Genomic DNA, 22624 nt, shown 5'->3' with positions numbered 1-22624 from the left:
AATTTGTACAAATAATAAATTAGAAGAAACATAACTTTGTACAAATACCTTCAAAACATTAAATCCAAAAGACTAGAGGTGTAAGGTTTTTTGGGTCTGTATTCATTTTTCCAAAATGATACAAATAAATCTTGAAGACACTGAGTAAACCCACCAGGAGTTGTATTAAAAAGAAGTTCTTAGACTTACAATGTAATATCTATTATAAATAATAATAAAAGATAAAGAGAAATAGTTGAGAAGCAAATCTTTACTGAAAAACAAATCTTCAATTAGAGGTTCAAGAGTTTCCCCAAGGAAGGAATTTAAATATTGTTTAAATTTAGGCTAAATAAATCCAGAGGGCTGTTCCTGAGAGAACCAGGGCTTCCTGAGGACTGGCCTGCCTGTCTCTGGCCACCAGATTTTTCTATCATCTTGCCATTACCAGCCTCTGCATCTCCATCTCCTAGAACTGCTGAGTGTGCCAAAGGAAAGACTAAAGAAAAAACCTACGAAAGTCACAAATTGGGAAATGGTCCTTGCCTTCTTCATGCTTTGAAACTCATAAAAGACACATCTCCTATTTTTATTAGAAAAACAGAAAAGATGCCCTTGAAATAAGTTTCATTTTCAATACCCAAACTGGCCAACTACAATGATCCTGGGATACTGTTGCCAGCCCATCTTTAACTGAAAGATAGTCTCTTGGTACCCAGAAATCTTAGATAACTCTTTCAATATTGTATCACTAATTCCTAACAGACAACGAGTAAATAATCTACTGCACAACATGTATAAGTGTATAACACTACATAAGTTCACCTACAATGGGGGGAAGGCATTTATGCCTTGGCGTTACAATAGCTAGAAACTTCTCTTTGTTTTGACAAGAGTAGTGATAGCAACAGAGACAAACTGGCCTTTGATGATCTAGGGGAGAATACATGTGTTCCACCAATTTCTTACCCAGTAGGGCAGGAAGAACAAGTTTTACAAAGTCAGCTGTATACCTTTATGTAATTTTTATGAGCTATGATTCAATGTAATTTCATTCTCCCCTCACAACATAACCCGGCATTCCACATCACACTTAGCACGGTAAGAAAGTGGGGGCAGGAGGCAGACACTAGTGGATGTCTACTATGAGGCCCAGTTAATTGCTTATAATTGTTCGTATAATATCACACTACATCAAAACTCGCCCTCACAGCAAGTTTTTACTTCATTTGATGAGCTGCAGCCTGCTTTATTTTCATCTGCCCCCTGGATCTGTCTCTCTTCAGAGCCTTTCCACAAAGCCATATTCACGCCTTTTGAAAATGATCTTTAGGTCCATTTCTGGAGCAATATAACATCCAATGAATTTTTCCAGTAAAATTTAAATTGTTTAAAAGATCCCCATAACATCCTGCTAACTAAGGAAAACAAGGTAATGAATCACAAAAGAAGAAGGTTTTCCTAAATTTTTCTCTTCAGGAGTAAAATAAGTAATTTGTTCAGATTCTAAACAATCTAAGTTGAGCAAAACTTGGTAGATATCTTTAAAAGATGGAGTGAAACTTCTCATTCACACGGGTGCAATGCAGACCAGGCAAAAGTTGCATCCCAGCTTCCCCACACCCACTAGTAAGTGGTAACCTCTGTGACCTTGAACAATTTGCTGAACATCCATGGGCCTCTGTTTTCTCATCTGCTAAATGGGAGAAATAAAAAAACTCCTGCACAAGATTGTCGTGACAATTAAATGAGAATACAATTAGAGCCCTTCACAGAATAGCTAAGAGATATTGTGTTCAATAAATATTTACTATTAAGTGAGAATGTCACATTGACACCTCAGTCTGAGAAATCCAAGAATTAAAGTCTCGCTTTGTTTTCTTAGCTCTGTGGTCTAGAGCCAAAGCCTTTTGTGCCTATGAGCAAACAGGAAAGTGCCTGAACAACACCTCAAATAACTGAAAGCCAGTTTGGCTTGAATGGAGGCTTAGGTCAAATTTGCTTCCAAGTTTCATGGATTAGTGCTAATTGCCCATAGTGTAAGCCTAATTTTGCCCGTCCATAAATTACTGGTTCCCATTTTTGGTGTGGTCCTCAAAGGCAATCTAACCTACATTATTCCAGATGGGTTATTTCAAATGCAATTTTAAAACTGGGGGAGAATATATACTTAGTCTTTAGGAAGAGAATTCACAACAAGATTATAAAATGTTTGATTAAGCACTAGATTTGATGATGTCTAACGCTACAATGCCAAATACAGTTCTTTCCAAGGAGGTCAATTCAGGACAAGCTGCTCATTCCTCTGGACCTTCTCATTGGGTCCACTCCCTCTCTCTGTCTATACCACACTCTTCCAGCCCTCCTATCACTGTGGCTATCCAGCTTTGACCACTGTATCCAGAGCAGGTTGTGGGGAGGAGAGGTGAGGTTGACGAGGAGAAATGTCATGCTCTTGTGAATGTCAGAGGATCACGGACAGACATGAAAACATACTCGACTGCATCTTTATACATCCCAAAGTAAACTCCTGTTGAGAATGGCAGGATGACCATATTTTTGTTCATTACTGGAGTTCAGGGTCGAATATTCCATGCCTATCTTAACATCTGAACCATCCAGATCTGTTAGATCGCTTTAAATCACCATGGGGCTTCCCTGAGAATCCCAAATTACTGATGCTAGAAGAGTCCTGAGAGATCATGCATCCTAGTAGTTTCCCATTAGGGGACAGTAGCGGGGGACGTGGTATTTGAGAGTATCATGAAAGCCAGAGGTCCTCTCCCTAGTTAATGTTTATGTGTGTGTGTGCGCGCACACACACACACACACACAGAAGCAAAGGCACAAAATTTTATGCACAAATCTCAAGTCTCTGCGATCTCCTGAAGTCATCCATGATTATCCTGGTGGTCCATGGACCCAGACTGAGATCATCTGATCTAAACTATCCTATATTCTAAAATTTAAAAAAAAGGAGACCAGTCCTGTGGCTGAGTGGTTAAGTTTGCATGCTCTGCTTTGGTGGCCCAGGGTTTTGCTGGTTTGGATCCTGGGCACGGACCTAGCACCACTCATCAGGCCGTGCTGAGGCGGCATCCCACATAGCACAACAGGAAGGACCTACAACTAGAATATACAACTGTACTGGGGGTCTTTGGGGAGAAAAAGAAAAAAAAAACCTGAAGCCCAGCAGGACTACAGTAGAATTAAGTGATTTGCTCATCAAAACACTTTTGGCAAGCTGAGACCAAAATCCACATCTTCTGACTCCTAGTTAAATGCTGTTTCTACAAGCAGTTTCCTTTCCTGTCTTCCATTATTTTGGTGGCAAAAAAGAATGATACTTCCTTGCTTCACAGAGTTCTTAGATGGAATATTTATTAAAACTTTTGCACATCATAACTATTTGCAAGTCATTCTTCCCACAAAACTTTAATGCCTGCCACTTTTTGCATAATAACAGCTAGCCAGGAGATTATTTAGGCAAATTAGTCTTTGGTGTACAATAATTCTTAGAGTGTGTACTCAGATATGGCTATGATAGACACAACACAGTTGATGTCCAAACAAATTTTTATGACATATGACAATGGCTTAAGTTATGATAGCTTTAGTCTCATCTCTATCCAGAAGAGTTTAGAAATATTTTTCTTCAGGAAAAAAAAATGAGATGTAGACATGTTTGGGGTTTTTTTTTGGTGTGGTGTTTGGTTTTCCCCGGTGCCCCAAATTAAACTAACTCACACTTTCTGGCTATCACTCAAACTGAGTTGACTTTGCTACTGCTTTCCCAGATCCTTCTAAAAACGAAAGGATTTTGTTCTGGCATTTTAATCAGTGATTAACTGCTCCCTTCTTTTTCCTGCTGGGATAAGTAAAAGATCCATATGCCGGGTGTTGTAGGGAATTTGTTAGGCTGTAGATCATAGCTGTGGTGCAAGACATGATGTGTCTCATGGGACCTAATGAAGCCATAAGGAATGTAAAGAGTCACCGGGTTAAAGCCACATTAGGACAGCTGTTAGGTTAATGAGGGCCCTGCTTTGGAGAGGAGGTCACTGTATAGAAAAATATGAACCACTCTTTATTGGTTTGATCCCATGTCCTCTGGAAGTTAATGGGCCATTCTTATTCTCCTTTGACATTCTTCCAGCCAGATGCGAATGCCGGGCACTGTACAAGCTGCATGGATTTGAGATTTATTCTGTCTGCCATCCTCGTCTTTGGCAAAGGCAAGAATGAGGCAGAGCAACACTGAACACTCCTTTCAGTTTTCCATCACTTTTTTAGTTTGACTTCCTTAAAATCAATGTTTATTTTTTGACTCTGAGTTCAGAGCTGATAGTCAATCTGTCTCAAGGACAGACCCAGTATGTGGGCTTAGTCAGCCATGGAGCCATGAAATAGAGTGGATACTCATTAATGGTTTGCTGAAAGAATGGAGGAATGAATGGACCTCATTTCACACTTAAACCAGGTAATCATAGAACTGTAACAAAAGCAAAATAGATTTGCTACATGTAATATTTGTAACATTGTTATATACATCATAATATGCATACTATATATGTTATATTATATAATATTTATGATACATATTATCACGATTTGTGGTAAATGGTGGTCATTTCTGGAAAGGAACATGGTATCCCAATGTAACAGGTAGAGAGATTGAATAGTGCCAACTATAAAACATCTAGACTATAAACCTTGGTGCATGTGTGACTCTCCCCTTCACTCACCCTTCCACCCACCTCCAGCTTACACAATCAGTTGCCTACATTCCACTTCTGAATACTTTTCACCGCTATCCTTCCTTTCCATTCCCACTGCCACTGACTTATTTCATGCCCACAGCCTCCACTGCCTATCGCATCACATTTGAGCTCCCAAGCCTGAAATCCAAGCCCTCTGTAGGATGTCTTCAGCCTGGATTTCCAACCATATTCCTTCCTGCAACCCTACCACTCTCTACCCTCCAACCAAATTGAACTATTCACTAGTTCCTCAACATGACTAGAGTGAAAATTAAAGGTCAGCTGATATGTAACTCATGTGCTTTCAACTCTCCGAGCTTCTGCTCATATTATTCGCTGTTACTAAAACACTCTCCCACCCTCCCTGTCCAATGAATGTCCATCCAGTCTCAAAAGTCCATCTTAAGGGGCCAGCCCCGTGGCCGAGTGGTTAAGTTTGCGCACTCGGCTGCAGGCAGCCCAGTGTTTCGTCAGTTTGAATCCTGGGCGTGGACATGCCACTGCTCATCAAGCCATGCTGAGGCGGCATCCCACATGCCACAACTAGAAGGACCCACAACTAAGAATATACAACTATGTACTGGGCGGCTTTGGGGAGAAAAAGGAAAAAATAAAATCTTTAAAAAAAAAAGTCCATCTTAAATCTGCCGTCTTCATGAGCCTTTCTTGTTGACTCCAAGATCTCATCTTCTCCTCTTCTCAACTCCCACTCTTCTTTGTCTCTCTCTATGGCACTTAGATCTGCTTTGTTTCCAAATTATTTGCATGTTTACTCTATAACCCATGTTAGACTGTGGCTCCCTGAGAGACTTGTCTTAATTCATCTCAGCATTCCTTGACTTTCCTAGCGCTATCACGAACATGTGGAAAGTCAATTTGTTTAAAGCCGTCCCTCTGACCAGGCTCTGCAGCCGGGAAGAGGCTGTTTCTCAAACTTTTGTAATAGGAGAGGCAATTGGCTGCATAGGAGAAAGTGTCGGTCAATCTAGAGACTATAGCAACTGACTAGTTCACTGCTGAGTCCTCAGTTTCACCTTGACTGTAAAAATCAAGTATCTGGGAATAAGGCAATATTTCTGGATAAGGCAACTTAACTTCTGGGGCAGTAAGGAGTCCAGGACACCATGAGACATCCAAAATCTTCAAACAGTGCTTTACTACCTTGAGGGGGAACTGCATCGTTAATGATGAAAACATTATTCTATCACTGAATAGAAATGTTACACCAAAGTAGCCTTTTCCAGAGGGTTCAGAGCACTTCTAAGAGTTCAAAAGATAATTTTAAATGTCCTTAAAACAATAGTTACTTGAAACGCTTCTAAACTATAAACCCTTAAAGGAAGAGATTTTTGCCTTTGTACATCTTTATCATTGAAAGGCCACAGACAGGAAGTGTGTGGAATGCAATTACCTCAATCACTTACTAGCTATGTGACTTTGGGTAGTTACTTAAATAGTCTGAGTGTTAGTTTCCTCATCTATAAATTGCGTGTATTAATAGCACCAACCTAGGGTTTTAATGATGAGTAAATGGGTTAATTCATGAAAAGCACTTAGAATAGTGCCTGGCACAAAGTAATCACTCAAAATTTTGCCTTTTATCTATGTACCACCCCCAGTGTCCATAACAAGGATCCTGAAACGGTGAGTAACATGAATTGACACACTTCCTGTGCCCTCCTCGATATAATCATATTCTCCTAGTACTGATAACCAAAGTCTAGAATAAGAATGCACATTTTCATAAATACAAAAACAAACCCATACAGGAACACAAAGAAAGCAAATTAAATTGATCATATTTTTGAATCTATTCATATAAGATACTTGTATCAAACAACATGACAGAAAAGAAACCAAACATATCCACCATATCAATAAATTCAGCTGGACTTACGAACCTATTAAGAGAAAAAAGAAAAGAATTTTCTGACTGGTTAGCAAAGTAAAATGCTGATGTAGACAATGGGCATAACTGAAATAAGAGAGATGCAAACAAGGGAGCAGGGCAGGAGGTTGGAACAGGCAAATGCAAATAAAAAGAAAAAAGAGGTCAGGACATTGTCATTGTAACGAGGCAAAATATAAAGAAAAGGCATTAGAGAGACAGGAGGAAACTTCATAAAGCTAGAGGCTACAGTTCACAATTCACAAGGAAGCGCCATTCCTAATATATTTACTTTCTTGGTTTAAAATATGATTTTGACAAGAAGACACTTTTTTGTTTCCTGTCTGGATTTAAGCAGGATGTGGGTGTTTGAATGTCAGTACCTGGACTCGGGCCTCGGTGAGCTTCGCCCTCTGCGCCAGCTCCTCCCTGGTATAAATATCAGGGTAGTGGGTTCTCTCGAAAGCGCGTTCCAGTTCTTCAAGCTGTTCTGCGGTAAAGGTGGTTCGGCTTCTGCGCTGTTTCCTCTTTAGCGGCAGATCTGGTTCAGAGTCGATGTCAGAGCCTTCATCTGATTGGGGGGCTGAGGCTAAAAGCACAGGAGGAAAGAAGTGATAAAGTGGGAATCAAAAACCAGGTTTGACTGAGCCTTAATGAGTCAATTCCTAGTCTAAAATACATTGCCAATGTCTTCCCATGGACACCAAGCCCCTCTGTGCGGAGTTATGTTATTAAATGATATTTAATCTCTTCCTCTACCCTGTCTTCAAGCCCCACCAGCAGAAATAATTGTTCTCTGCCTCTGTCAGTCTAAACCCATTATGAGCTAGAAAACAGGGAAAGGGGTTATTTCATTTTTATAGCAATTAATGGGTACTCCATTCATGTCTAATGAATGAGTCCCACTTAATTTGGTTCCTGATAAATTTTCACCAACTTTTACACCGGGAAATCTTTTAACAAATGTGATTTTTTAAAAAATCCAAAATTGACTTAGTATCTAAAAAGGCAATAATAGTAAACTATTGCAGGATTCTTATAAATTTATACTCTTGACTGCTCCTATAAGAAAAATCATGTTTAAATTATCTCATCTCAAGACCAGATACTGGGAAATGCTTCAAGCAGAGGTTAAATATTGTTAATGAAAATTTCAAGAATAGACTCAAAAAAAAAGCAGGCATAGTCTAGTAAACTGTCCCCAAACTGAAGTTCGGAGTCTGGGTCTCTGCCAAATAGGTGGGCAGCTTCCCAGGACCGCTGCCTAATTTTAGGAACCCAGTGCAAAATGAAAATGAGGAACCCCATGTTCAAAAATTAATACTCATTTCAAGATGGCAACAACAGAGCACAAAACCAAGTGCAGGGTCCTTTTGAGCGTGGGGCCCTGGGCAACCGCAAAGGTCACATGACCCTGAAGCTAGCTCTGCGGCAGCCTCCTTCCTACCAAAACTTGAATTTGCCTATATTAATATGAATCAGGGAAGGAGACCTTCCAAATTAGTGTGCAGGTACCTAGGGAAGAGGAGAAGGAGCTGGAAAATTAGATAGGAATTTGCATTAATGATACAATATACTGTCTGTGAGCTGTGACTAACAGAGCATCTCTTGGGCTATAGAGGATTCTGTGTTTTGAGGGCACAGCAGACCCAGGGGTCTGGGCAGGAAAGCAGCCCCCTCCCAGAGGCCCTGAACGCTGGGGCCGTAGCAGAGGGCTGTGGACACTTAGCGTAGCACCAGAGCCAAGCAGCCTTGCTCCAATGCACTCTGAAAACTTGCCAATAACTGGAGAACCCACTCCAGGCTGAGGCGTGCTATCAGCAAATGCGGAAGGAAAGCCAGCAAACTGCAGATTTTTAATGTCAATGTCAAGGTAACTCATTTGCACCCTCAGGCTGGTAGGACCTGGGGAAATGCAGGTGGCACTAGAAGCAACATTAAAGGGCAATGTCTCCTATAATACTAATTTTATCTTAAGCTCAAACTTAACTCTGCCCTGCAGAAATCCAAACTTTCATTCTACTTCAGGATAAATTATAAGCTGTCCAAAAAGCTGCACATCCAAAATAACCCATAAATATAATTTTCAGTTTTCTAATTTGTAATAGTTCTACCTTTTATTCACATTCAAACACTGTGAAATAAAGAGTGTGAATTAATAATATATAAGACAAAAAAATACGCAGAAAAGCAAAAGGGAACTGTAATATATAATGAATCTACTGTATGTTAGGCATTATGCTTGGTTTTTCAATTATGTTATCAAATTTAATATAAAATGGTCTAATTTAATATAAATCTTATTTTAGCATATTTTAGGATTAACTTAAAAAAAGAAAAATAGACTTTCTTAAAGTATGGGGATATTTTAAAGGAGTACTAACACGCTATGAAATATGTCGTGTATGGCATTATAAACTTCAAAAGCTCCCAGTGTAACTTACACGTGTATATGTTTGATAAACGTGAGCCAAATTAAAAGAGTATAATAGTTTGTGCATAATTGTAGAGTAGTAGTTCTCAAACTTTTGGAGCATCAAATTCACCTGAAAAGCTTGTTAAAACACAGATTGCTGTCCCTCCTTCCACAATCTCTGATTCCGTAGGTCCAAGGTGGGCTCCAGAAATTTGCATTTCTAATACATTCCCTGACGATTGATGCTGATTTTTCTGATCCTGGACAACACTTTGAGAACCATCTCTATAGAATATTCCAGATTAATTATTCTTTTCTCTCTCAAAATTCCCAAGCATATACAACATTACCTGCCACGATTTATCAAAAAAAATTGCTTCCACGTATATATTTGTAAATTACAAATAATACACTCCCCAAGAAACCAATTACTTATTCCCCTAAAAAGACAATACATTTCATAAAATGTTTTCCTTCCATGCTTCCAGTTTCTGTTGCCCTAACTTTTCTGTCTAACGTGAATTCAGGTGAAAAACTCAACAGTATTTAAGAGCTGACCAAAAGCTTCCTCTGCCTGTGAGAATCTTAAATCTTTTCCTGCATTTTCTCTTACTATGATCCCATTAGGATAATAGTATGTGGAAATTTTCATGTTTCCTTTGGGAGTCTCTGGGGTTATTAAATCCTCTGGAGTAAATATGATGTGCCATGCACTGTCAGGTCAATTAATCAAAATCATATCTGGTTTCTGAAGAAAAAGGGCTCCTTAGATTTACGAGTACCAGCCAGCGTTAATGCTGAAGGTCAAGACCACTATGTTTCACCTTAGCAATCAACATCCTCCAGAATACAAGTTCTGTGAGCTCAATGCCCTTCCTCTGTCTTGGTCACTGCTGGAACACTTGGACATAGTAAATGCTCAATAAATACATGTAGAATGAATAAAGGTGCAGGGTGAAATTTAAGTTTTAAGCTAACGCTGATTTCTCTGCCGCCGTTTTACGTCTTTAAAATGGAAATTGTGCTTTTATGATTCTCCCACATCCATGTAGGTAAGCTTTGGGGGTCTATGAATCCTCAAAAATTACTCGGAAATTGTTGCAAGTGTTTACATACTGCACATTTCTGGGGAATAGTTATCAATTTTTTCAAAGAGGATTGTGATTTAAAAAAAAAAAAAAGATGAAGAACGACCAACAACTAGTCATTAAAAAGACAGAATATCTAAGAGTTCAATAGGGCAGTCTTTACTACCAAAAATAAAGTTTTCTTTAACAAGCTAGCAAATCACTACTTTTATTTCTACACTGTTTATTCAAAAGCAATCCACAGATCACATCTAACTAGGAAAACCACCACAGAGCATCATTTCAAGACACTGAGGAAATTATTTGCCTGATTTTTCTACTGGAAAATTGTCTGAACCAACTGAACATTTTTAACAATATGAAGCCACAATCTTACAAGTTAATTCCAACTTTCCCCCATCTGTAAACCCCAAAAGGATGTGGGCTTTAAAATATGTTGTGTCAGCAACCCGAGATTAATCCACTAGCTAGGAAATAGTAGCCATTTCTAAAGATGGAAACACCGCTATTTCTTATATTGCTCAGAAATAAAATTCATTATTTACACAGAACACGATCCACAATAACGTCCTGAATTTGAATCATTCCGTTTTCACCAAAAATAAATCTAAAACTTAAATTTCATTTTAATGGCACAAATGAAATCATTCTGTCGAAGCTCATCTATTTTAATATTCATCATTTCTGAAGATACCAGAACAAGTCAGATGCTAGATACAAAGTATCTAATCTTGCTAAATATTATATCAAAGTAAAAACAAGGCTTTTTTCAGACAGTTTGACAGAAAGAAATTACGGATTCCTTTCTGTGTAGAATATCCAAAGCTATGACTTGGAAACTATAAGCAGTGTTAGGAAAAAGTCTTTTAACTGAGTTAATAAATAGCCAGGATATAGCAACTAGGTTAATATAATCTCTTGAATCTATTTCTACTGTCCAGCCTTAATATTAAAGGGAGGTTTTGAATTACATTTAAGTTGTCGAATCATATTCTACATAGGCCTTCAGAAACAAAGTTTGCTTTATTATTCATTAGAGATATTGTCAGGAATTTGAAATTCCAGAATAGCTCTCATAAGAAAAGCCATGTCAGTACATAATACATGGCCTTTTTAGTGGAAATATTATTGTTTTAAACTGCATAACCATTCTCAGATTTTCTCCCAATCCATGTTCTTATCAGACTCTCAAAGTATTGACTCTATTCCCAGAACTCCCTCACAATCCATTCCCTGACTTAGACATTAGTTTAACTCAATGTCAACAACGAACCTGGAGCAGACCTTACCAAGAGGATGAAGATTTCTCTCTCATCCCCATGTAACTACACAAAAACTCTGTGAAGTAAATGCTTACTTCATGGTACAGAGAAAGGAAACAGAGAGGTAATTTAGGTCACACAGCTAGAGAAGGTAGGATTTAATCCAGGTCTATGGGACACCAGAGGGGTTACTCTCTTTCTCTCTTCCAGCTTGGAGTATCCTAAATAAGTGTTGAGTTCTTTTATGTTACACACACGCAGTCCTTTCGAAGAGGAATACCAGAAAGAAACCAAAAGAGGAACTCCAATGTAAATTATTTCTCTGATTGCCACTACTCTTCTCATTTGTCCCAAATTTTCAAAATTTCCTAAAATCAAGCAAAATTTACAGAAATACAACAGTTTAATTAATATTATACACCGAATCAAACAACTTTCAATTGAATTTAATTCAACAAACATTCAATGAATTCTATGTATTCAAGGTATAGTTGTTAACAATAAAGCACTAAGAAATGAATCAATTTGCCAAGATATCGAATGGATTTGTGTAAGAAATTTACATTTTCAGTCTCATAGACTCTCGGTCCTAAGATTGAGGGTCATTCTGGAACGCACTATTCATCACAAGCAGATGAACTGATCATTCATTTTATATCTGTATTAAAGTCTTCTTTTTTTGGATCAAAGACACCTTAGTGGAAGGATATCAAGAAGCGTAAAGAAACCTCGAATTCTTTTTTAGACCAAAGTGCAGGAAAAAATAACCTGAAATCACGGGCTATTGAGGAGAAATGCCAGAGTGATCATGGGAAATGTCACCGCTCACCAGGTGCCTGTGTTTCAACTCTGTCCTTTATTCTTACAAAGAAAGAAAGTTCATTTCTTCTTTTTCTGTCTCAAGTTAATTTCAGGTCTTAGGAGACAAATTTTTAGTTATCCCAATGGTTTCACATTAACTCCCAAGATTAACCTTGGGAAAATGGACATTTTCAGTTAAAAAAAAAAAAAAGAGCAAGCATAGGCAACAATTATACCCCACAGGATTACAAATTCTTGCTTCAGAAACAAATCAAACTGGGAGGAGAAGGCAGAAGTATTACCACCAGTGGACCAACCCTGAAGTTTAATTAAAGAAGGAATTACAGAATTAGAGAGTATGTCTTTGTCTGTTAACCCCTTGTGACCTTTCCTGTAGCCTCAGGGAATATTTCATCCTACTTAACGCTATTATACATGAGATCTTACCTAGATTTTATAGGGTTTTGGTCACGTGGAATTCTGTAATTATTGGTTTCCAGACCAGTATAATTCAGAGATGGGAGACAGGAAAAAAATGGAGAAACAAAATAATTCACAAGCGTGAATTTGGCACACTGTCTTTCTTCCCAGCAAGCCCTTTCACTTGAATAATTAAAGAATCAAAACATGACAACCATTTAAACTCTATGTTTGCCCCAGGTATAATACAATGCGATTTACAGACGCGGGAGGAGGTGGGGGATTTCTCTCTGTGAGCTTTGAGGCTGAACATCCTTAGTCATTGGTCACTTACTCTAAAATGGCCTCAGACCAAATCAGATGCTCTTTTCGTCTGTCCTAATCTTTCTGAGCTAGACCTGTCAGCATTTGTACTCAAAGTTGTGTTTCATTGATTTTTTTAAAAAAGATAAAAATAAAAATCGTTCCTGAGAGCTCCATGAGGTCATTTCATCCTGGGTGGAACACTTAAGGGTATTTCATAGGTATATTCCATGAGGGCTATAATGGGTCAACTCAAAGTTTGACGCACTCACTTGGCTAGTCGTAGAATGTCTCCTGTGTTTGTGAGTTTTGCCATTCAACATGAAGGGGACAATGGGACAACTAACTGCTTTCTGATCTGAAGTCGCCCTTTTACACTGAGAGAGATGTGAATGACCTCTCTCGTGTTTACTCCGGTGAAAGCCGGGAGGAGTGAAGCAAGACTGATATTCCCTCACAGACCCAGAGTAAATGACAAATGACATTTTCCCTTTGTGATCTTTGGGATTTTTGTTGACTTATTTGGAGGCTTTTGTTGGATCCCAAGAAATGGCCTGTGGCTGAGGCCTATTCTACCGATTTCCACGCTCCATCTGTGGAATCCATCAACGGGGCATTTACTCTCATTCAGGGCTCTGACACCTGCCTGGCAGGGAGCAGCAGACACAAAGAAAGCCGGAGTGGATGAGAAAGGGGAGGTTGGCTTTTTTTTTTTTTTTTCCAGAGGAGGGAGGAGGGGGGAGGTTGAAATGGATGCACAGTAGGGGTTAATCCAAGCCAGTTGAGAGACTTCAGCACCTGGAAGCTTCTCTTCCACATTAATTCACAAGCTAAGAAGTAATCGGCAACATTATTTTTCAAAGTGTTTTAAATCGCATATAAGTTGATAAAGGAAAAGAGACAGACAACTAAAAGGAACAAACCAAAAATCTACAGCAAAATCCTAAGGTAGATCTAGAAAATGTGTGCAACCTAACCAACTATCAAGCAATAAGTTGAACTTTCCAGAATTCCCAACCCAGAACTCAGATTTGAATAATTGTTATTTTGTTAGTTGATAATCTAGGAGAGATGGTTTGTAACCTAATCAGGAGTCTACATGGGGGTGAAGGAGTCTCGTTTCATTTTTATTGCCTTTACACTTTCTCCCCCAAATGTGCCAGCGCCAAGAATATTTATCAAATGCGACAAAAGATAGGACAATTACATGGCAAGGATATTCTGGGCTTTCTCGCAGAAAGGTTCTTTTAAGAACACTAAATCTAATTAAGACCCTCCAGCCATTTACCTACTCTTGTTCCTGCCCAGCAGTCCCCATTTTGGGGCTGGAGAAATGTAACGTTATTCCCCTCCCATCTGACCCCAGTCCCTTCCCTCGGAAGCCGGCTTCTCACAGCACGGGGTCATTAGAAGGAAAATAAGCTCCTGCCAGGTTGGTGCTAATCAAAATAGCACAAATAAACCCTGACACTCAACAACTCCCCGAGTGCCTGCTGCCCTGGGAGGAAAGTACAGATTGGTTATGAATATGGCCGGCGGCAGGGGCAGTCCAGGAGGGCCACCGAGAGCTCCTTCACCTGGGAATTATTTTAAATGCACAACATGGACCTTTGGGTGTTTATTTAAGATAAGGGCTGACAAGCAGAGGCTGGCAGAACAGCCAAGCTGCCTCCCAGGCATTGAGCTGTGTGGCCCCAAAGACCTCTGTATCCTAAGGTCCCAATAACTTTGAATTTCAGGTGCATGTGGATTTCCATCCACATTACGTTGAGAAATGTTATTCTGAGCATAGTTCTCTCCCAACGGCCACCACCTTCCTATCAGTCACATAAAAGGCTTCCTTTGTAACAATGAATCTAAAAAGAAAAGCTGATTTCTCCTTCGCTGATTGCAACCCTACTAGTGATTATTTTTAGCGGCTGAATTCACTGATATGTTTAAGTAAACACACACTTTTGTTCTTTCTCTTCCCCTGACACAAGCAACATTTTGCTTAAGGGAGCCGCAAAATCCTGACCAAACTATCTGTTTGAACACCTCCTTCCAGAGGCTTAAAGTGAAGGAGCAATGATTACTGGCTTAGAGACCCTGACACTGACCCAAATTAACCCAGGGGCTTCTTAAACCCTTTATTTTAAGACTTAACGTGTGTGTAACAAGAATTCCTTTTACAAAATGAATCTCTCTCATCAAGCAAAGATGAAGTCACACTTCCCTACCCCACTCCTGCAAATGATTTCTCTTTGCAAATTTTTCTTCAATGGCTTTTTTAAACTCCATGGTAACCGCCACCAGAGCATTTCAAAAAGAAAAAGAGAGGAAAGCCCCAAGAAAATGTGTCGCTATTCAATTAGGAAAACTGATTAGTTAACTAATTAATCAGCTAACAGCTTTCTAAGAATAGTCTCTCGTGATAAGAAGTTTCCCCCTCAAGAGCTTAAAAGTCAGTCATAATTAAAATGAAGAGCGGAGCCCTACCCATGTGAAGTCGCCCTGTCTCTAAAAGCAGTAAGCTAGGTTCTGGTTTACTCGGATTGGACTGCATGCAGCAAAGAAAGGTAATTTGCACACTGAAGGGGAAGAGAAAAGCAGTAGTTCTCGTGAAAGGAGAAGGGCCAAGTGACTTTTATTTACAATTGCCAAGAGAGAGGCCATTATGGACCATATGGGCCACAATTGCGCTCTTACCACGGGCTGGCCATCACGTCCTTTGGGGGCTGTTAATGAACTGGGTAATTGAGCTGCTGACATGTGTTACCAAAACAAAACAATAGGAAGAAGAGACAAATGAACATTTTATTTGCCAATCAGAGTAGGTTCAGCTTTTCACGGAGCTGCAGCTAAGTAACTGACTGAATACATAAAACAGTGCATTGAAAGCAAGCAGATGCAGGCACAATAATAGTTAACTGACAGCTTATGGCCCATCTGTGCTTAACATTTTGTTAAAGAAATTACTTGACTTGCTAAAGAGACAAATCATACAGCTGCCCCAAGTGCTGCATTATAGGAGATAAATCATTAGCTAAACTGTTTCACGCTTAAAATGACAATGCTTATTAACAGTTATGTTGGGACATTTTGTCAGCACAGCTTGACACAGTTATTACTTACTAAAAATCTGACGACTCATGGACGTTCAAGGGAATTGAGTTGGGGGAAAAAATCAGAACACTGCAAACAATTTGAAAGAACAAGAGACACGTTTAATCTCTCACGATTAAATATGCATTTCTAAGACATTATGAACGGAAAAAAATAAACCCTATGAAATAGAATATAAGATCATGTTCCACATAGCAATTATATACCTTTCTTCCATTTACACCTTATTTATTCAGAACTGTAGAATATTAGACTTGCTCTCATTCTGGGTGGATTACCGTTAATTTCACCAAGGATATCAGAACAAAAAAAATAAGTAGTTTAAGAAATAATCGTGTCTGGCCACTTTACTTTCCCACATAGATTCACCTTCCTCCTTTGGAAAAATATTTCTTTAATGGGGAAAGAAAAACAGTGTTGCAAAAGACTCGATTTATGAGGAGATTTAGTTTATGTTTTTGTTACTGCATCTGAATTGAAACCATATTTTTCGATCCAAGTGTGGTTCATCCACTGCCTTGTAGAACAACTTACCTCTGGAATCATTTCTATGTAAACTGGTTAACTAGAGGCAGAACATGGATCCCCCAAAGCCCTTCTTTTGATGGTTCCTTCAACATTCTGGGCAAAATTAACTTAATGATAGTAATATTGATATAAGAAAAGTTGCTATCCACTGACTCGCTGACAGCTTACTATAGCCAATTCCTGCTTCCTGAGTCCTTTATGTGCATTTTCTTTCACCTTTACCAAAACCCTACTTGCCGGAGTATTGTCATCCCATCTTATAGATGAGAAAAAGTGAGGTGCAGAGCATGAAGTAACCTACTTGATCCATGAGAACTCAGAAAGGCTACCCAAATAGAAGATCATATATATCAAAAAAGATCTCATTAGCATTGTCATTTGAGGAGTAGAATAGATGTGGGTTGGAAGATATCATATCAATATCATCACATCTTTTTCTTCCTGATCTACAGTGCCAGGACTCAGATGTCACAGTCAACCCTACAAACCAGTTCAAAATATGACCATAAAAGGTGAGTGATATTTTCTGTGGTGGTTGGTGTATGTGAAAATTATGTTATGTACAGTTACTAAGAAAGAATTCTGGCTATGAAACCTAAACCTTAGCTATATTTATGGAGCTTTAAATAAGACACAATCAGACTTGTGAGACAACTGACAAAGACGAAGAATCACCCTGTCTTCATCTTTATGTTCCACTATCGAATATTATTGCTACTTCGTGCATCAGTCATTTTAAAGTCAACAAATAAACTAAGGCTGAAGATATAAAAAGGTAAGAAGTTACACAGAGCCTTTCAGGAGGCAGAAGACAAGAGAATGCCTTTGTCATCCTTATTAAGAGAAGACTACCCAAAGACACACAAAACCTAAACAGCTTTATCCACACCTAAACTTTGCCAGGATTAGCATGACAGGAGATGTTGGGAAAATAGAAGAAAGGTAGATTTAAGAAGGTAGTTAAATACAACACTCTTTGTGCCAGAAACATACACAAGGAGGTAAGAAGATAAATGACTAAGAGACCTGAAATACTAGAGCAAAGCATTTACAAAATTGCAGAAGCATTGGAAGAAACCCTAGGCCAATCTCTTCATTCCACAGCTGCGGTACGGAGAGAGTAAGAGAGGTTGCCCCAAATCATACAACTTTCAATAAACATTTATCGAATGCCTAAGATGTGGTTAACATTGTCCTTGGCACCAGAGACACAATATGAATAATGTATGGAGCTTAAACTCAGAAAGTAAAACTTAAATCGCCTAACTCCCACTCCAGTCCTCTTCCCACTGAGGCAAAGGAAAGTATCAGTATATATAAAAGATAATCCAGCCGTGCCCTGCAGCAACAGAAAGATTAAATGGCCTCTCAAGGCTGAAAAACCTAGATACATTATTTACTAAATAACAGAGCCATAGATCCTGTGAGCCTGTGATCTTTAATATAGAGATCAAATTCATACATAAATGCTTGCGCTGACACCTCCCATATGGAATTTCAAGATTGTTTCTTCGCTTTTCGTTTTCCATTGGGCTCCATACGGAGGCAAAGGCTCAGCACAGGAAGCTTGTTTTGAAAATCCACATCTTATCTGGGCAATTATTGCTCGTTGAAAGATAGAAAGAGGTAATAACTGAACATAAATGAAAGAGGAAACTCTTTTCCTGGAGGCACCAGAGAAGGCCGAGCTTAATTCTCACTGGCGAATGAATTAGTAGCAACATCAAGGTCATCATCAGAAATCATTCATGGGATACCTACTGTGCAAGAAGTACTTCACTACAGGCTGGGAGGAAAAGGATAATGAAGAAGAGAGTGTGATTTCTCCTCTTCATCCTGCAAAGGTATGAGCTCAGGTCTGGAAGGTTGGCTTTCAGATCGGTGTCATATCCCTCCAGAGGACCGCGGGAGGAATTGGCAAACCAGTTGACACGACTAAGTAGATGATGTGAATGATTATCACTGTCCTTAGATAGGGACAGCTGCTTTTTGAAGTTGAGTTTTCTTCTCTTTGTGTCTAAGCCACAGTCACCATTGAACCCAGAAGAAGTGCTGCCAAAGGTTTGAGCCAACAGAGTTCTATGTCATGTAGGAAGACCTACAGCTCTGGAGACAGCCAATCTACTTCAAACACCCACTTGGCCACTTCTCTGATTTGGGCCAAGCTGCTTAATCCTCTGATCCAGTTTTTTGATTAGTAAAATGTAGTTTAAAACACCTATTTCAAAGGCTAGTTTGAAGGAAAGAAGACAGTTTGTGAAGCACAGAACAGTTCCTGATGCACAATACATCCACAGCAAACGTAGTCCTCTCTACATGCCTTCACCTTCGTGTTATCCACCCCTCTAGGCATAGAGGAATAGCATGATAAAATGCTCTTTATATTCCAAGACTGAGAGAGGAAAATGATCTTCAGAACTCTGGAGATGTTTATAGAAGTTCCAGAATTTGTGAAATAAGACCATCGTCCAATCTGCCAATCTGCTTCCTCTTCTGAAAATCCTGCCTATAATCAGCCAGTATATATGTATCCACAAAGAAGGATATTTTGCTCTTTCTCCATATCTAATTCCTTCAAAAATCCAAAATGTAGGCCAGGGTACTCTACTCCTCATGGCCCAGGACACGTGTCTGTGCTATGGGATCAATGATTAAGGTAGCTATGAAAGTAAATAAATTCTATGCTCCCAGATACCTCAGGGCCTGAACAAGAAGGCTAAGCTTAACAAAAATCAGGCAACCAGCCTAAAAGGAATTAAGTAAACTTGGCCTCTCTTTTATGCCAACATTCATTTTTGTTTCCATGGGGAAGAACTTTGAATACGTTTGCTTGGAGGCAAATTATCACCTTCTTTGATGTCTACGATATGTATCTATATAGGCAAAATGAAGTATAGTTTTGAGGAGTTCACCATCTGATCATTTTGCTTGGTGTCCACAGCCAACGTACATATGTCAGGTACCCAATTCCAGAAAAAAATACCAAGAATTTCTTCAGTAGCAGGCTTCTCCATGAAGTATTGGATAATTGCCTTGCCTCTCCACATTGCCTTTTCAGGAACAATCTTGCAAAACTGGAGGGAAATGAATAAGGAAATGCTAGAGAGGAGAGAGTAAGGGAGAGGAGAAGAGAAAAGACCAGAAGAGAAGAGGATCCACTTTAATTCCTAGCAAAGAAGAATAATAACACAGTAAGTGATTCAGAGTCAGTGGGTTGACCCCAGGCACTCATTTCTCCAAAGACTCTGATGACAAGTCTTTTTGAGTTAGGAAAGCCTGCTCTGAGGACTTAGAGTAGGGGGAGAGGGTCTGAAAACATGTCCTTGGTCCTTGGCATCTTTGAATAAATTAAGGACTCTCCTGGATGCAGACCACAGATAGTCCTACTCATCCTTCCCACACACACCAGTCAGTAATTTTAAGTGGAAATCAACCCATCATTTGTCAGGACAATGCCAACATTTAAAGAATATGTTGCCAAATCAGTTCAAACTCAAGCCCTACTCTTCACCACCCAATCATAAGTTTATTCCTAAGAAGAATTTCTTGGACAAAATATATTTCTTATTTTTGTTTGTGTTTTTGTTTTTACATTATAAAAGTACTCTACATTATAAAATAAAATTTGAGTAGTGTTTAAAAATAAAAAACAATGATAGTCCCAGAATCCAAAACAATCACTAGTGATTTTAAGTTAGGGAGTTAGATTATATAGATATATGGATGGATGGGTGGATAGATGGATATATGGATGGATGGATGGATGGATCAAGAGATGGATGTAGATATAGCTTGACCAAACTCCTTTACTGTGTTTCTTTCCATTATTTTGTTCTATCTATAGTAACAAAATATAAATTTTAAAAACTCTTTATTAATTAGCTACATATTTAAAAAGTAAATAAAATTCTTTCCTCCAGCAACTATTCAAATGAATTTATCTTTGCTGTTTTAATAACAACAACAAAGTTGTTTGCTTGATAGTACTGTTGATATGTGAAGATTTAACTTGAGTTCTGAAATTAGGTAGCACTACTCCTTCCAATTTGCTCATATACACCTGTTGATACATTTGAATGTGCAAATACCAGCATTTGACCATCTCTATATATGAGGACTGAGAAAATGACATATATTCACATTGCATTCACAGAACAGAAGTATATAATTCATTCACACAAGCACTGAAACCACTCTCATACATCTCCGTCTTCACTCTCAGAATAAATAAGCCACAGTTTTAAGAAAATTTGTCAAAGGCCTGCGACATCGGAGGTTGTTGACCGTACCGACCACTCCTCCCAAATCCTTATCCCCATTTCTAACCAGGCTGTTACTAAGTAAGAGAGGGCCCTTAAAATGCTTTCTTTTTCCTGACAGAGGCAGTCAGAGCAGGATGAGTGTGTAAATGGCTGAGCATGAGACGGTGGATAGAGAAGAAAACCAACTGAAGCTCAAAGAATGAGGAATATATCACTGTCTAAAGTCTTTTTTTCCCCCTATGTGCTAGAGATGTTCATGTTTTATGTTAAATGTGCTGCATTCCATAGAATTTTAAAAGCTGGAAATCACTTTAAAGATCATCAGATCACACTTTACCTTTCAGATAGGAAAAATAACTGAGTTGCAAATAGATGAAATGATATCTCTATCACCACCTGGCTTGTTAGTGGCAGAGTTAATCCCAAACCTAGATCTGCTTTCAATTCTGAATTCCAGCTCTTTCCTCTTTATCACACCAGCAACTTGTAATTTTCTGTGGGTCTGTGAGTGAATTAGCTTCTATTTTCCAATCAGCTATGGTAGCTAGAGTCTTCCTCCCACTGACAAACCCACTGAATCCCAAAATTAATGAAATGAGATGAAATAATTTGGACTCAAGATTGGGCCCAGAGGAAAATAAATAAATGTTTAGTATCTCAACCATTCTATGGACATCCAACCATTATATGATGCTGTTTTTGCTCCTGATTGTTAAAGTTCTTTACTTCATTATATCTTTAAAACAACTCTGTGAGTTAGACATTATTATCTTTGTTTTTAAAATGAAATCAGCACTCAGATTGTTTAAAAGGACTTGCCCCAAATCTCTGCAAGCCAATTAAGTGTCAGAGTTAAGAAGATAATTATTCTAAAAGTGCATAGAAACGATTTCTAGATTTTCTAGATTTCTTAGTATCATTCACAAATTTCTTCCCTCAAGTAGCATGTGTATTCAAACATTGATCATTAATAACCAACTTTAACAAGAAATAATGATTAATATATTCCTGAGTAAATCAGCTTTAAGACATAGAAAACTATTAATTAATGTGAATTTGAACATCTACACAAAAACCTGCTAAGAGTTCACTTGGTGGAATTTAAAGTTTTCGTTGGACTGGAACAAACCTATTTGCCAGACTCCCATGTGCTTACCAAAACAGAGCAGCAATTGGTCATATCTTGACTTTCCTACCCTAACTCACTGTCTGTTCTACCTAGAATGCCCTGTCTGCGCATCTTTACACAATATCAGGCATAGGTCTCAAAACCCAGTTCCACAAAACCATCCCTGAACCTCCCAGGCATAAATACTCCACCTTTCTCTGTACTGCGAGACACTTCATATTTTCCATACATTCAGCACATTTCCCTCTTAATTGAACTATTGACTAAAGTTTGGGGTCAACTCTTTTGCAGTCACTTACTTCTCTGAGTAACTGCTTCCATGAATTTGTATAAGTTTAGTTGTGTGTCCCAGTGGTATTTTTTCATTTAAAGGGTCAGTCAAAGGTCAGTAAAGCCACTAGTAAGTCCATACAGACAAATCTAACAAATGTAAACATTGCCTTACTAAGAGCGGGTTTGGAGAGAACTTGGTTCCTCGCTTGCCAGTTGAGTAGTTTTTCAAGCCAAAAATTAGAGGTCATTTTAAGAGAAATAGCTTTGCTTGTCAAAGTTCAATGGTTAATTTGACTGCCACGATGGTGAAGAATTCACAAAAGAAGAGAAACTGACTGAATGGTGTCATGGCATTATCACAAAATAGGGAAAGAATAATTGAGAGAAGCATGGAGACCATTCTATCTCAA

The 22624-nt window shown here is 38.7% G+C and overlaps 1 protein-coding gene across 3 annotated transcripts in view; it reads right to left on the bottom strand.

The window, feature by feature from the left end:
* The window catches only part of PAX3 (paired box 3), a 94860-nt gene that overhangs the window by 23431 nt on the left and 48805 nt on the right, over positions 1–22624 (bottom strand). For all 3 annotated transcript variants that reach the window (XM_044751517.2, XM_070489655.1, XM_044751516.2), the window contains exon 5: positions 7011–7216. In XM_044751517.2, the coding sequence (XP_044607452.1) occupies positions 7011–7216 (206 nt within the window). The remainder of the gene's footprint in view (positions 1–7010; positions 7217–22624) is intronic.

This window comes from Equus asinus, chromosome 19 (genome assembly GCF_041296235.1).
Source record: "Equus asinus isolate D_3611 breed Donkey chromosome 19, EquAss-T2T_v2, whole genome shotgun sequence".
NCBI lineage: Eukaryota > Metazoa > Chordata > Mammalia > Perissodactyla > Equidae > Equus > Equus asinus.
Note: the sequence above shows the minus strand (reverse complement) of the source record. Positions and strands in the feature narration are given on the sequence as shown.